The sequence below is a fragment of the Mesoplodon densirostris genome, chromosome 19 (genome assembly GCF_025265405.1).
Source record: "Mesoplodon densirostris isolate mMesDen1 chromosome 19, mMesDen1 primary haplotype, whole genome shotgun sequence".
Lineage (NCBI taxonomy): Eukaryota > Metazoa > Chordata > Mammalia > Artiodactyla > Ziphiidae > Mesoplodon > Mesoplodon densirostris.
The window spans coordinates 29,161,719-29,174,448 of NC_082679.1; the positions used below are offsets into that span (position 1 = coordinate 29,161,719).

At 37.9% G+C, this 12,730-nt stretch overlaps 1 protein-coding gene across 1 annotated transcript in view; it reads right to left on the reverse strand.

Moving 5' to 3' along the window:
- Positions 1 to 12,084: 12,084 nt before the first annotated feature.
- Positions 12,085 to 12,730, reverse strand: part of LOC132480724 (UPF0547 protein C16orf87 homolog) — a 31,500-nt gene continuing 30,854 nt past the window's right edge. Inside the window, exon 3 of the mRNA XM_060085110.1 lies at positions 12,085 to 12,413. Within this exon, the coding sequence (XP_059941093.1) occupies positions 12,241 to 12,413 (173 nt within the window). The 3' untranslated portion in view covers positions 12,085 to 12,240. The remainder of the gene's footprint in view (positions 12,414 to 12,730) is intronic.

A 12,730-nucleotide genomic window follows, 5' to 3' on the forward strand; every position in this document is an offset into this window, starting at 1 on the left:
ACTACCATCCAGAAACACCACTTTCTTTCCCATTGGCCAAGCCACTGCCTCTCACCCTGTTACTTACTATTTAGCCTCAGCCTTGTGCTGCCTTTGAAATAAAGTCCTTCCCACACTTCCGGTCTTAGTCCTCTTACCCTATCAGTCTGAACTAATCAGAAGCTTCAGTATCCTGGGAGTAAGCAAGAGTCCACAGAAACTCTGTAGATTCCTTGATAAACCCAAGGAGTAGTAAATGAACACGTGACTCCCAACCAGGGCATCCAGCCAAGGGAATAAATTAGGACTGAAAGCACCCTATGCTCTGCTCACAAGCCATGTGTCATAGTGCAGGGTTGCATCTACCCAAAGGAAAGGACAATTTTTTTTTTCTTTTTTGCAGTAAACCATCCCATGGTCCTTAATCCTTGGGCTCATAGTCAATTCTCTACTTTAGGGAATTTCCATTCCATCTCTCCCTCCATTTCCCTTCTTCCCTCCCTTTCTGTGTTTCTCTCTCCCTCCAGGTAAGATCCATTCCAGGATGTCCTCTCACCTCTTAACCTTTCAAGATTCCTTAATTCTCCTCTCCTTCATGGATTAGACATAGCAGGTTGTCATGAGCGCAAGAGGCAGGAAGAGTACCATCCTGGTATCTTTATCCCAACTTAATCCCTAAATGCCACAAAGAGTGACTGCAATCTATTTTAAAAATCATAAAGAGGCCATTAATTATGGTCTCTGACAGGCCACCTACATTTTTAAAAAATATAAAAACAGAATGGAAAACATATGAAAGAAAGGACTGGCTCTGTGTGACAAAGTAAGTATTAACACCCAAAAGCATCACTGAGCCATGTGTGCTCAGTGTTAGAAACATACTTTCATTTCTTTAGTCAAAAAATATTTTCTGAGAGGACTTACCTGGTGGCACAGTGGTTAAGAATCTGCTTGCCAATTCAGGGGACACGGGTTCAAGCCCTGGTCCAGGAAGATCCCACATGCCGCAGAGCAACTAAGCCCGTGCGCCACAACTACTGAGCCTGCGCTCTAGAGCCCGCGAGCCACAACTACTGAAGCCTGCGCGCCTAGAGCCCATGCTCCGCAACAAGAGAAGCCACCACAATGAGAAGCCTGTCCTCTGCAACGAAGAGTAGCCTCCACTCGCTGCAACTAGAGAAAGCCCACGTGCAGCAATGAAGACCCAGAGCAGCCAAAAATAAATTAATTAATTTAAAAAAATTTTTTTTCTCTGAGAGCCTCAGAGCCTCTGATGAGGCAGCTCATCTCCCTGGAACCCACTTTACCCAGACCTTTGCATGGCTGACTCCTAAGCATCTTTCACACACAGAAACACTGGGTTGCTCCAAATTCGTCCAGTGAAGAAGCCCAAAACTCATGGGCAGCTTGTAGTTTTCCATACCTTAGGTACCTTTCAGTCTTCACATTCTGCCAGGGTCTGGGAAGGTATCAAGTTGAACCACATGAAATTGCCTTTTTATGGGTCAAATGAAAATGTTAAATATTTTGGAGGAAAAGAAAAGCTTTATTCAACCAAAGTATGCACTGTTAGCATTAACTGCTTTCCCCAAATATTAAATGGTATATACCATATTTATAAAGTTTAGCATTGTTAATGTTTATTCAAATCCTCCAATTACTGCTTCTCAATTGCAGAAAGTTTTGTTTCTCAGAAATGAGTTCCAAATGACAGAAAAGGTGGTAATTGGTTGAAAAAAAGTCAGGTGAATATGATGAATGTGGGAAAATTTCTTAGTTCAATTCGATTAACTTCTCTATGATGGTTTGTGATTTCTGTAGTCAAATGTTGTCATGCAACAGTATAGGTCCATGTCTGCTAACCAATACAGAGTGCTTTTAGATCACCTGTTTTGATATATAATTTCAACTTTTTGACAGTTAAGATGCTACTGTTAGTTATACCTGGGTTAAAAAGCAGTAATGAAACACTCTTTGTAGACCACCATACCATTACCAGAACCTTTTTTGGTTGCAGTGATTGTTTGAACACATGTTCGGGAACTTCATCAAAATCCAACCATTGTCCCAACCACTTTCAATTTCATTTTTTATCAGAGCTTATGATCCTCTCCAAAATATGTCCCTGTTCTTTCAAATGTAAAGAGATGAGCATACCTCTAACCATCTGAGTTTATGATCGTCCATTAACTGGTGTGGTACCTACCCACTTGTCCAATTTTTTCACCTTTCCTATTGCAGCCAGGTGTCGAGAAATTGTTGTAGCAGAAACTCCTAAGTCTGCTGCAAGACCTCGAATTGCTGTTTTGGGGTTAGCTTCCACCATGGCTCTCAACTGATCTTCATTTAAAACAGATTTGGGTCTCCCTCGAGGCTCATTTTTCAGACTCAGATCCCCAGAACGAAATTTTTCAAGCCACCATCGGAGAGTCCTTTCACTAACAGAGCCTTCTCCAAAGACAGAATTGATGTTTCTACTTGCCGTGGCTGCACTACGTCCTAGTTTAAATTCATATTAAAAAAGTATTCGTAAATCTTTCAAAGACATGGTATTGTTCACTTCTGTAGAGAAAATAAACAATAAAAACTCAATCATCAAAGAAAACTGAATCTATATAAAATACTATACTTAGATTCTATACAAAACTTTTATTTCTCCTCAAATTTTCACTCACTAATTTTACTGTCCATCAGTGCATCTTGTCTGCAACAGTAATTACTGTTTAGCTAATGCTAGCTTTCTACTTCCTGCAATTCTTCCACAGTTATTAATTGAAATTTCTAATATAAAGGAAGAACTGTCCCTTTCCCCCCACCATTTTTAAATTTATATCAGTATGGACTCATGGATACTTCCTTTATTAATTCAATGATATCATTATTTCTTTTGCTCAAATTGTTCCAGCTTTGGCCATTAGGAACTCCTTCAGGTTGGCTCCCATGTTCCTTCAACAATATTCCCCCTTTTCTTTTTTTTTTTTTTTTCAAAGCATTTTGTTATTATCTGGCACACCTAAAGATTTTCCAGGCACCTTTACCCCATCTAAGTCCTGCAGTCGACCACTTCTCTAAAGAGCCCTGGTTCCTTTTATTGGAGAATCATACTTAGAAATAAAAAATTGGATGCTAAGTTTGTTCATTACTGCTGAGGTGTCATCACTTCTAGTTCCTCACAGTGGACAGAGTTAGGAAATAAATGTATGCATACTAACCCACACATATAGTGATATCGCAGATTCCAATCCAACCCAACAGAGTTCATTTTAGCCTCCTCCTCTCCTTATGAGAAACCCAGTTCTTATTATCTAAAAACGTATTTACGGGCTTCCCTGGTGGCGCAGTGGTTGAGAATCTGCCTGCTAATGCAGGGGACAAGTGTTCGAGCCCTGGTCTGGGAAGATCCCACACGCCACGGAGCAACTAGGCCCGTGAGCCACAACTACTGAGCCTGCGCGTCTGGAGCCTGTGCTCCGCAACAAGAGAGGCCGCGACAGTGAGAGGCCCGCGCACCGCGATGAAGAGTGGCCCCCGCTTGCCACAAGTAGAGAAAGCCCTCGCACAGAAACAAAGACCCAACACAGCCAAAAATAAATAAATAAACAAATGTGGGGTTAAAAAAAAAAATTTTTAAAAAAAGAAAAGCCGTACAGAATTTTAAAAAAAAAGAAAGAAGGGCATCATTTAAAAATAAAATAAAATAATAAAATAAAATTAAAAAAATAAAAACGTATTTACCTATTTGTTCAGTTAGTACACACATAAAGCACAGATAGAATTGCTAATCTATACCCCTGTTAGAAATACATTTACTGACTAGATTACAGCATTAATGCACAGTTCTTTTATGTCTTTAACATTACAGTATCCAGTCAAGATGATATTTTTCAAAATTATTTGGGTTAGTTCTTTTCTTCCCCATTCTATTCAATGTCACTCCTTCCTCATTCCTACTACCAAATTCCCGCCTCTCCATTTCCTTGCACCCCTTTCCCACCTGCCCCCTATAGGTTACCAGTCACTTCATTTTCTGGTTTAACCCGCCGGTACTGATTTTGCACAGATGAACATATATATGTGTATTGTCTTATATCTCCTTCTTTCTTACATAAAAGGCAGTATGCTATAAGTACTATTGTGCTTTACTTTTTTCGCTTAACTGTATATTCTCGAAAACACTCCATATCCACATCTCCATTGATAGAGATCATCCTCATTCTTTTTTTATAGCTCCATTATTCCACTGTATGGATACACAACAGTTTAATTACTTTCCTATGTATAGGCATTTAGATTGTGTCCAGTATTTTGTAGTTACATACAATGCTGTAATGAATATCTGCATATTTTCATATTGTTGGAGGTATATCTTCATGGTAGATTCCCAGAAATGGTGTTGCTGGGTAAATAAATACCTATGTAGTATTTTTAGGTATTGCCAAATCTCCCTTCAGAAGGAGAATTATAAAATTTACAACAATTATAACAATTTTATTCTCACCAGCAATGTATGAGAGCACCTGTTTCCCCACAGCTTCAGCAACAAAGAATACTGTCATATTTTTAAATTTTTGCCATTGATAGGTATTGTTTTAATTTGCATTTCTCTAATTATGAGTGAATGTGAACTTTTTTTCATATATTTGAGAGTCATGTTTATGGCTTATTTTTTGTGAGTTGTCTGTTCATGGCTAATTCTCACTTTTGTATCTGGTTGTTATAACTTGGTTGTTATAAATTTTTCTCTCAATTTTTAAGACCTCTTTGTACATAAAAAACATTGTTAATAAGGACCTACTGTATAGCACAGGGAACTCTACTCAGTACTCTATAATGACCTATATGGGAAAAGAATCTAAAAAAGAGTGGATATATGTATATGTATAACTGATTCACTTTGCTGTACAGCAGAAACTAACAATTGTAAATCAACTGTACTCCATTAAAAATTAATTTTAAAAAAAGAATTATAGAAGTATTCTCATATAAAAAATTATCCTTTTTTGTGGCCTAGATTGTGAATATTTTCCCACAAACTTCTTTTATGGGATTTTTTTCATGCAAGAATTTAATTTAGTGAAATTTATCACTTTTCTTTTAATGCTTCTGGATTTTAAGTCAGAGTTAAATACCCTTATTTTCTACACCAAGATTATAGAGGAATTAGTTCATGTTAGCAGTGGATTAAGGTGAACTTTTAAATAATGTTACAGGGACAAATGGGTAGCCATTTGGAAAATGCTAAAAGTAGATCATTCATTATTCCATGATAAAAGTAGATCATTTTCCAAATGGCTACCCATTTGTCCCTGAACTAGTATTAAAAGGTCTATTTTACCCATAGCTAACGTCATACTCACAGATGAACAACTGAAAACTTTCCCCCTAAGAGCAGGAACAAGATAAGGATGCTCACTTTCACTGCTGCTATTCAATGTTGTACTTAGAAGTTTTAGCCAGAGCTATTAGACAAGCAAAAGAAATAAAAGGCATCCAAATTGGAAAGGAAGAGGTAAAACTATCTCTATTCATAAATGACATGATCCTATACATAGATAATTCCAAAGAATCCATAAGAAAGCCACTAGAGCTAATAAACAAGTTTAGCAAAGTTGTAGGGTCCAAGAACAAAAATCAGTTTTGTTTTATACACCAGCAATGAATAATCTGAAGAGAAAATTAAGAAAGCAATTCCATTTATAATAGCATCAAAAATAATAAAACACTTAGGGATAAATCTAACGAAGAAGGTAAAAGACTTATATGCTGAAAACATTGCTGAAAGAAATTAAAGAATGAAAAGACAACTGTGTTCATGGATAGGAAGATTTAACATTGTTAACATGTCAGTATTACCCAAAACCATCTACACATTCAACACAATCCCTATCAAAATTCCAATAGCCTTTTTCACAGAAATGGAAAAGCAGATACTCATTTTCATATGGAATTGCAAGGGACCCTGAATAATCAAAATAATCTTGAAAAAGAAGAAGAAAGCTGGAGGACTCACATTTCCGAACTTTGAAACTTAATACAAAGCTACAGTAATTAAAACTATGGTATAGGCATAAGGACAAACATAAAGACCAGTGGAAAAGGAAGTCTAGAAACAAACCCTCACACATATGGTCAATTGATTTTTTGACAAGGCAGTCCAGTGGTTAAGACTCCATGCTTCCACTTCAGGGGGCACAGGTTCAATCCATCGTGGGGAACTAAGATCCTGCATGCTGCGTGGTGCAGCCAAAATATATATATATATTTGACAAGGTCATGTCAAGACCTTTCAGTGGGAAAGGACAGTTTTTCAACAAATGGTACTGGGAAAACTGTATATCCACATGCAAAAGAATGGAGCTGGACCCTAACCCACACTATATACAAAAATTAACTCAAAATGGATCAGAGACCTAAGTGTAAAAACTAAAACTAAACCAGTCTTAGAAGAAAACCTTAGGGAAAATTTTCATGACATTGAATTTGGCAACAATTAAAATAAAAATAGGTAAACTGAATTACATTAAAATTTAAAACTTCCATGCTAAGGACACAATCAACAGAGTGAAAGGCAACCTACAGAATGGAAGAAAATCATATATCTAATAAATGGTTAAATATCCAGAATATATAAAGAACTCTTACAACTCAATAACAACAACAAAAAACAAATAACCTGATTAAAAAATGGGCAAAGGACTTGAATAAATATTTCTCCAACGAACATACACACATGGCCAACAAGCATATGAAAAAATGCTCAACATAACTAATCATTAGGGAAATGCAAATCAAAACCACAATGAAATATCACCTCACACCCATCAGGATGGCTGTTAACAATAACAAAACAACAGAAAATAACAAGAGTTGACAAAGATGCAGAGAAATTGGAACCCTTGGGTACTGTTGGTGGGAATGTAAAATGGTGCAGCTGCTATGGAAAACAGTAAGTTGGTTCCTTAAAAAATTAAAAATAGAATTACCGGGACTTCCCTGGTGGCGCAGTGGTTAAGAATATGCCTGCCAATGCAGGGGACACAGGTTTGAGCCCTAGACAGGGAAGATCCCACATGCCGTGGAGCAACTAAGCCCGTGCGCCACAACTACTGAGCCTGTGCTCTAGAGCCCGTGAGCACAACTACTGAGCCTGTGCTCTAGAGCCCGCGAGCCACAACTACTGAGCCCACATGCCACAATTACTGAAGCCTGTGTGCCTAGAGCCTGTGCTCTGCAACAAGTGAAGCCACTGCAATGAGAAGCCTGTGCACCGCCATGAAGAGTAGCCCCCACTCACTGCAACTAGAGAAAGCCAGCACATGGCAACAAAGACCCAACACAGCAAAAAATAAATAAATTTATTAAAAAATATTTTTTTTAATAAATAAGTAAAACTAGAATTGCCATATGATCTAGTAATTCCACTTCTGGGAATATATCCAAAAGAACTGAAAGCAGAGTCTCAGAGAGCTATCTGTAAACCCAAATACATAGCAGGATTATTCACAATAGCCAAAAGGTAGAAGCAACCCAAATGTCCATCAAACAATGATGACTGGATAAACAAAATATGGTAAATACACAGTTGAATATTATTCAGCCTAAAAATGGAAGTAAATTCTGACACATGCTGCAAAATGAATGAACCCTGAAGATATTATGCTAAGTGAAATAAACCAATCACAAAAAGACAAATACTGTATGATTCCACTTATATGAGGTACCTAAAGTAATCATATTCATAGAGATACAAAGTAAAATAGAGGTTACCAGAGGCTGTGGGGGAGGGGAAAATGGCACGTTTTTTAATGGGTATAGAGTTTTAGATTTGGGAGATAAAATAGTTCTAGAGATCAGTTGCACAAAGATGTGTATATACTTACTACTACTAAACTATACACTTAAAAATGGTTAAGATAGGGACTTCCCTGGTGGTCCAGTGGGTAAGACTCCGCACTCCCAAGGTGGGGGACGGGGGTTCAACCCTTGGTCGGGGAACTAGATCCTGCAAGCATGCTGCAACTAAGACCCGGCACAGCCGAAATAAAAATAAATAAATAAAAAAATTTTTTAAATGGTTAATGTGGTAAATTTTATATTTTGTGTAAATTTTATATGTTGTATATTCTACCACAATTAACAATAAAAATTAATGAAAATTAGATAAATTGGACTTCATCAAAATTAAGAACTTTGTGCATCAAAGGACACTATCAAGAAAGTGAAAAAACAACCTACAGAATGGGATAAAATATTTGCAGATCATATATCTGACAGGAGATTAATACTGAGACTACAGGGAATTCCCTCGTGGTCCAGTGGTTACGACTCCACGCTTCCACTACAGGGGGCACATGTTCCATCCCTGGTTGGGGAACTAAGATCCCACATGCTGCGGGGCAACTAAGCCCACGGGCCACAACTACTGAGCTCGCATGCCTCAATGAGAGAGCCCACATGCTGCAAACTACAGAGCCCACGCACTCTGGAGCCCACACACCACAACTAAAGAGAGAAAACATGCACGCCACACTAGAGAGAAGTCCACGCGTCACAACGAAGAGCCCGCCACAACGAAAAAGATCCCACACGCCTCAACAAAGACCCTACGTGCTGCAACTAAGACCCGACGCAGACAAAAATTTAAAAAAAAAAAAAAGAATTGTAGACTTTGAGGGGTAAATTAAAAAAAAAGAGAGAGAGATCAGATTTATGGTTACCAGAGGCAGGGGGAAGGGGAATTGGATGAAGTACACAAAAAGTACACATATCCAATTATAAGGTAAATAAGTACTAGGGACGTGATGTACAACATGGTAAATATAATTAACTCTACTGTATGTTATATATAAAAGTTGTTGAGAGTAAATCTTAAGAATTCTCATCAGAAGGAATTTTCTTTTTCTTTTATTTTGTATCTATATGAGATGATGGATGTTCACCAAACTTAATGTGGTAATCATATCATGATGTATGAAAGTCAAATCATTTTGCTGTACACCTTAAACTTCTACAGTGCTGTATGTAAATTATATCTCAATAAAACTGGAAGAAAAAAAAAAACCCTAGTAGACTTTGCACTAACCTCAGAGGCTGTTTACTTAGGGCAAGATTTAAGAATTACCTTAAAGAAGACTATTTAATCCTGAAGACGACTGGCCAGATCACATGGAATTATTGGGAAGGCCTGAGAAAAAAACAAATGGAACAAAAAATAATAAAGTGTAATTCAATGGTTTTTTGTATATTCCCAGGGCTGTGAATCTAATTTTAGAACATTTCTTGCTCCACCTCCCACAAGAGAAACTCTGTACCCATTAAGTTATTCCCCATTCTCTCTCTATCCCTTTCCCAGCCCTAAAATATTAATCTATTTTCTGTCTATAAATTTGCCTATGTGGATGTTTCCTATAGTTGGAATCGTACAGTATGTGATCTTTTGTGACTAGCTTCTTTCACGTAATAGATTTTAAAGTCATTCACGTTGTAGCATATATCATTACTTCCTTTCTTTTCATTGTCAAATAATATCTCATTATATGGATATACCACATTTGTTTATCATCAAATAGACATCAGGACTCTTTCCATTTTTTAGCTATTATGAATAATGCTGCTAATAACAGCATGTACAAGCATGATTCATGTATAAGTTTTTGTGTAGGCATAGGTTTTCAATTCTCTTAAATATATACCTAAGAGTGGAATTCTGGATCACATTGGATCACTCTGTTTAACCATTTGAGAAACTGGCAGACTGTTTTCAAAGTGGCTGCACCATTTTACATTCCTATCAGCAGTGTATGAGCATTTCAATTTTCTACTTTCTTTACCAATAGTTGTTATTTCCTGTCTTTTTTATTATTGCTATCTTTTTTTGTTATTGCCATCAGTGTGTGAAATAGTATCTCATGATTTTGATTTGCATTTCTCCAATGCTGAATATCTTTTCATGAACTTATTGGCCATTTGTATATCTTCTCTAGACAAATTCTATTCAAATCCTATGCCCATTTTAAAAATTGGGTTATTTCTCTTTTCACTATTTTTTTAACATCTTTATTGGAATATAATTGCTTTACAATGGTGTGTTAGTTTCTGCTTTATAACAAAGTGAATCAGTTATACATATACATATGTCTCCATATCTCTTCCGTCTTGCATCTCCCTCCCTCCCGCCCTCCCTATCCCACCCCTCTAGGTGGTCACAAAGCACGGAGCTGATCTCCCTGTGCCATGCAGTTGCTTCCCACTAGCTATCTATTTTACATTTGGTAGTGTATATATGTCCATGCCACTCTCTCACTTTGTCCCAGCTTACCCTTCCCTCTCCCCGTGTCCTCAAGTCCATTCTCTAGTAGGTCTGCGTCTTTATTCCCATCTTGCCCCTAGGTTCTTCATGACCATTTTTTTTTTTTTTAGATTCCATATATATGTGTTAGCATACGGTATTTGTTTTTCTCTTTCTGACTTACTTCACTCTGTATGACAGTCTCTAGATCCATCCACGTCTCTCAAATGACCCAATTTTGTTCCTTTTTATGGCTGAGTAATATTCCATTGTGTATATGTGCCACATCTTCTTTATCCATTCATCTGTCGATGGACATTTTGGTTGCTTCCATGTCCTGGCTGTCTCTTTTCACTATTGAGGTGTAAGAGGTCTTTATATATTCTGGACACAAGTCCTTCTCAGATATGTGATCTACAAATAGTTTTTCCCATTCTGTGCATTGTCTTTTCACTTTCTTGATGATATCATTTGCAGCAAAAAAAAGTTTTAAATTTTTATATAGTCCAATTTATTTTTTGTTTTGTCACTTGTGCTTTGGTGTCATATTTAAGAAACCACGGCCTAACCTAAGGTCACAAGGACTTACTGCTGTTTTCCTTGAAGAGTTTTATAGTTTGATTAGCTCTTACATTTAGGCTTATGATCTAATTTGAATTAATTTTTGTGTATGCTGTGAGATAGAGGCCCAACTTCATTCTTTCACATGTAGATATCCAGCAGGGTCTACTAACACTATTTGTTGAAAAGATTTTCTTTCCCATTTAATTTCCTTGGGACCCTTACTGAAAGTCAGTTGACAATTTTCCTGGTTATTTTTTGCATGTTTGTTTTTCCGTATGGACTTTAAAATCAGTCTGTCTAACTCAATAAAATAACTTAGATTTTTTATTAAGGTTGCATTGATTTTATAAATTAACTTAGGGAGGATTGACATCTTCATGTTTTGCCATTTGTTTAAATCTGCTTTAGTATCTTTTAGGGGTGTTTGAAAGTTTCGTTTTATAGGTTTTGCACCTTATTAAATTTATTCCTAAGTATTAAATCTTCTATTTTGCTGTTGTAAATGGGCTTTTCTCTGACATTATGTTCTGTTTACTGTAAGTATACAGGCATACCTCGGAAATATTGCAGGTTTGGTTCCAGACCGTGGCAATAATGAATATTGCAATAAAGCAAGTCACACAGATATTCTGGCTGCCCAGTGCATGTTTATAAAATTATGTTTATATTATATTGTAGCTTATTAAGTGTGCAATAGCCTTATGTATAAAAAATGTACATACCTTAATTTAAAAATACGTTATTGCTAGAAAATGCTACCCATCATCTGAGCCTTCAGTCATTCTCTTTTTTTTTTTTTTTTTTCTTTTTGCGGTATGTGGGCCTCTCACTGTTGTGGCCTCTCCCGTTGCGGAGCACAGGCTCCGGACGCGCAGGCCCAGCGGCCATGGCTCACGGGCCCAGCCGCTCCGCGGCATATGGGATCCTCCCAGACCGGGGCACGAACCCATATCCCCTGCATCGGCAGGCGGACTCTTAACCACTTGCGCCACCAGGGAGGCCCTAGTCATTCTCTTTTTGCTGGTGGAGGCTCTTGCCTTGATGTTGACAGCTGCTGACTGATCAGGGTGGTGGTTGCTGAAGGCTGGGGGGGCCTGGGGGGCTGTGGCAATTTCTTAAAATAAGACAAAAAGGAAAGAAATTTGCCACATCAACTGACTCTTCCTTTTGTTGCAGGAAGGGGGACTCCTTCCAGGGCCCGAGAGTGGGCTCTTGTCTAACACTTGGAAATGAATTGTCCGAGGAGACACACGTGCTGACAAAGCAAGAGACTTTATTGGGAAGAGGCGCCCGGGTGGAGAGCAGCAGGGTAAGGGAACCCAGGAGAACTGCTCTGCCACATGGCTTGCAGTCTCGGGTTTTATGGTATGGGGTTAGTTTCCCAGTTGTCTCTGGCCAATCACTGTGACTCAGGGTCCTTCCTGGTGGCATGTGCATTGTTCAGCCAAGATGGATTCCAGTGAGAAGGATTCTGGGAGGTTGGCAGGACATATGGACTTGAGTCTCCTCTCTCCTTTTGACCTTTCCCGAATTCTTCCAGTTGGTAGTAGCTTGTTAGTTCCACATTCCTTACCAGGACCTCCTGTTGTAAGATAATTCACACAAATGTCTACTATCTTGCCTGGCCAGGGCCGGCCATTTCGGTCAGTGGTTCCCCTAGCACTTTCATGAACGATTTCTCTGTAGCATGCAATGCTGTTTGATAGCATTTTACTCATAGTAGAACTTCTTTCAAAATTGGATTCAATCCTTTCAAACCCTGCCTCTGCTTTATCAGCTAAGTTTATATAATATTCTAAATTATTTGTTGTCATTTCAACAATCTTCACAGCATTTTTACCAGGAATAGATTCCATCTCAAGAAACCACTTTCTCTGCTCACCCATAAAAGAAACTCCT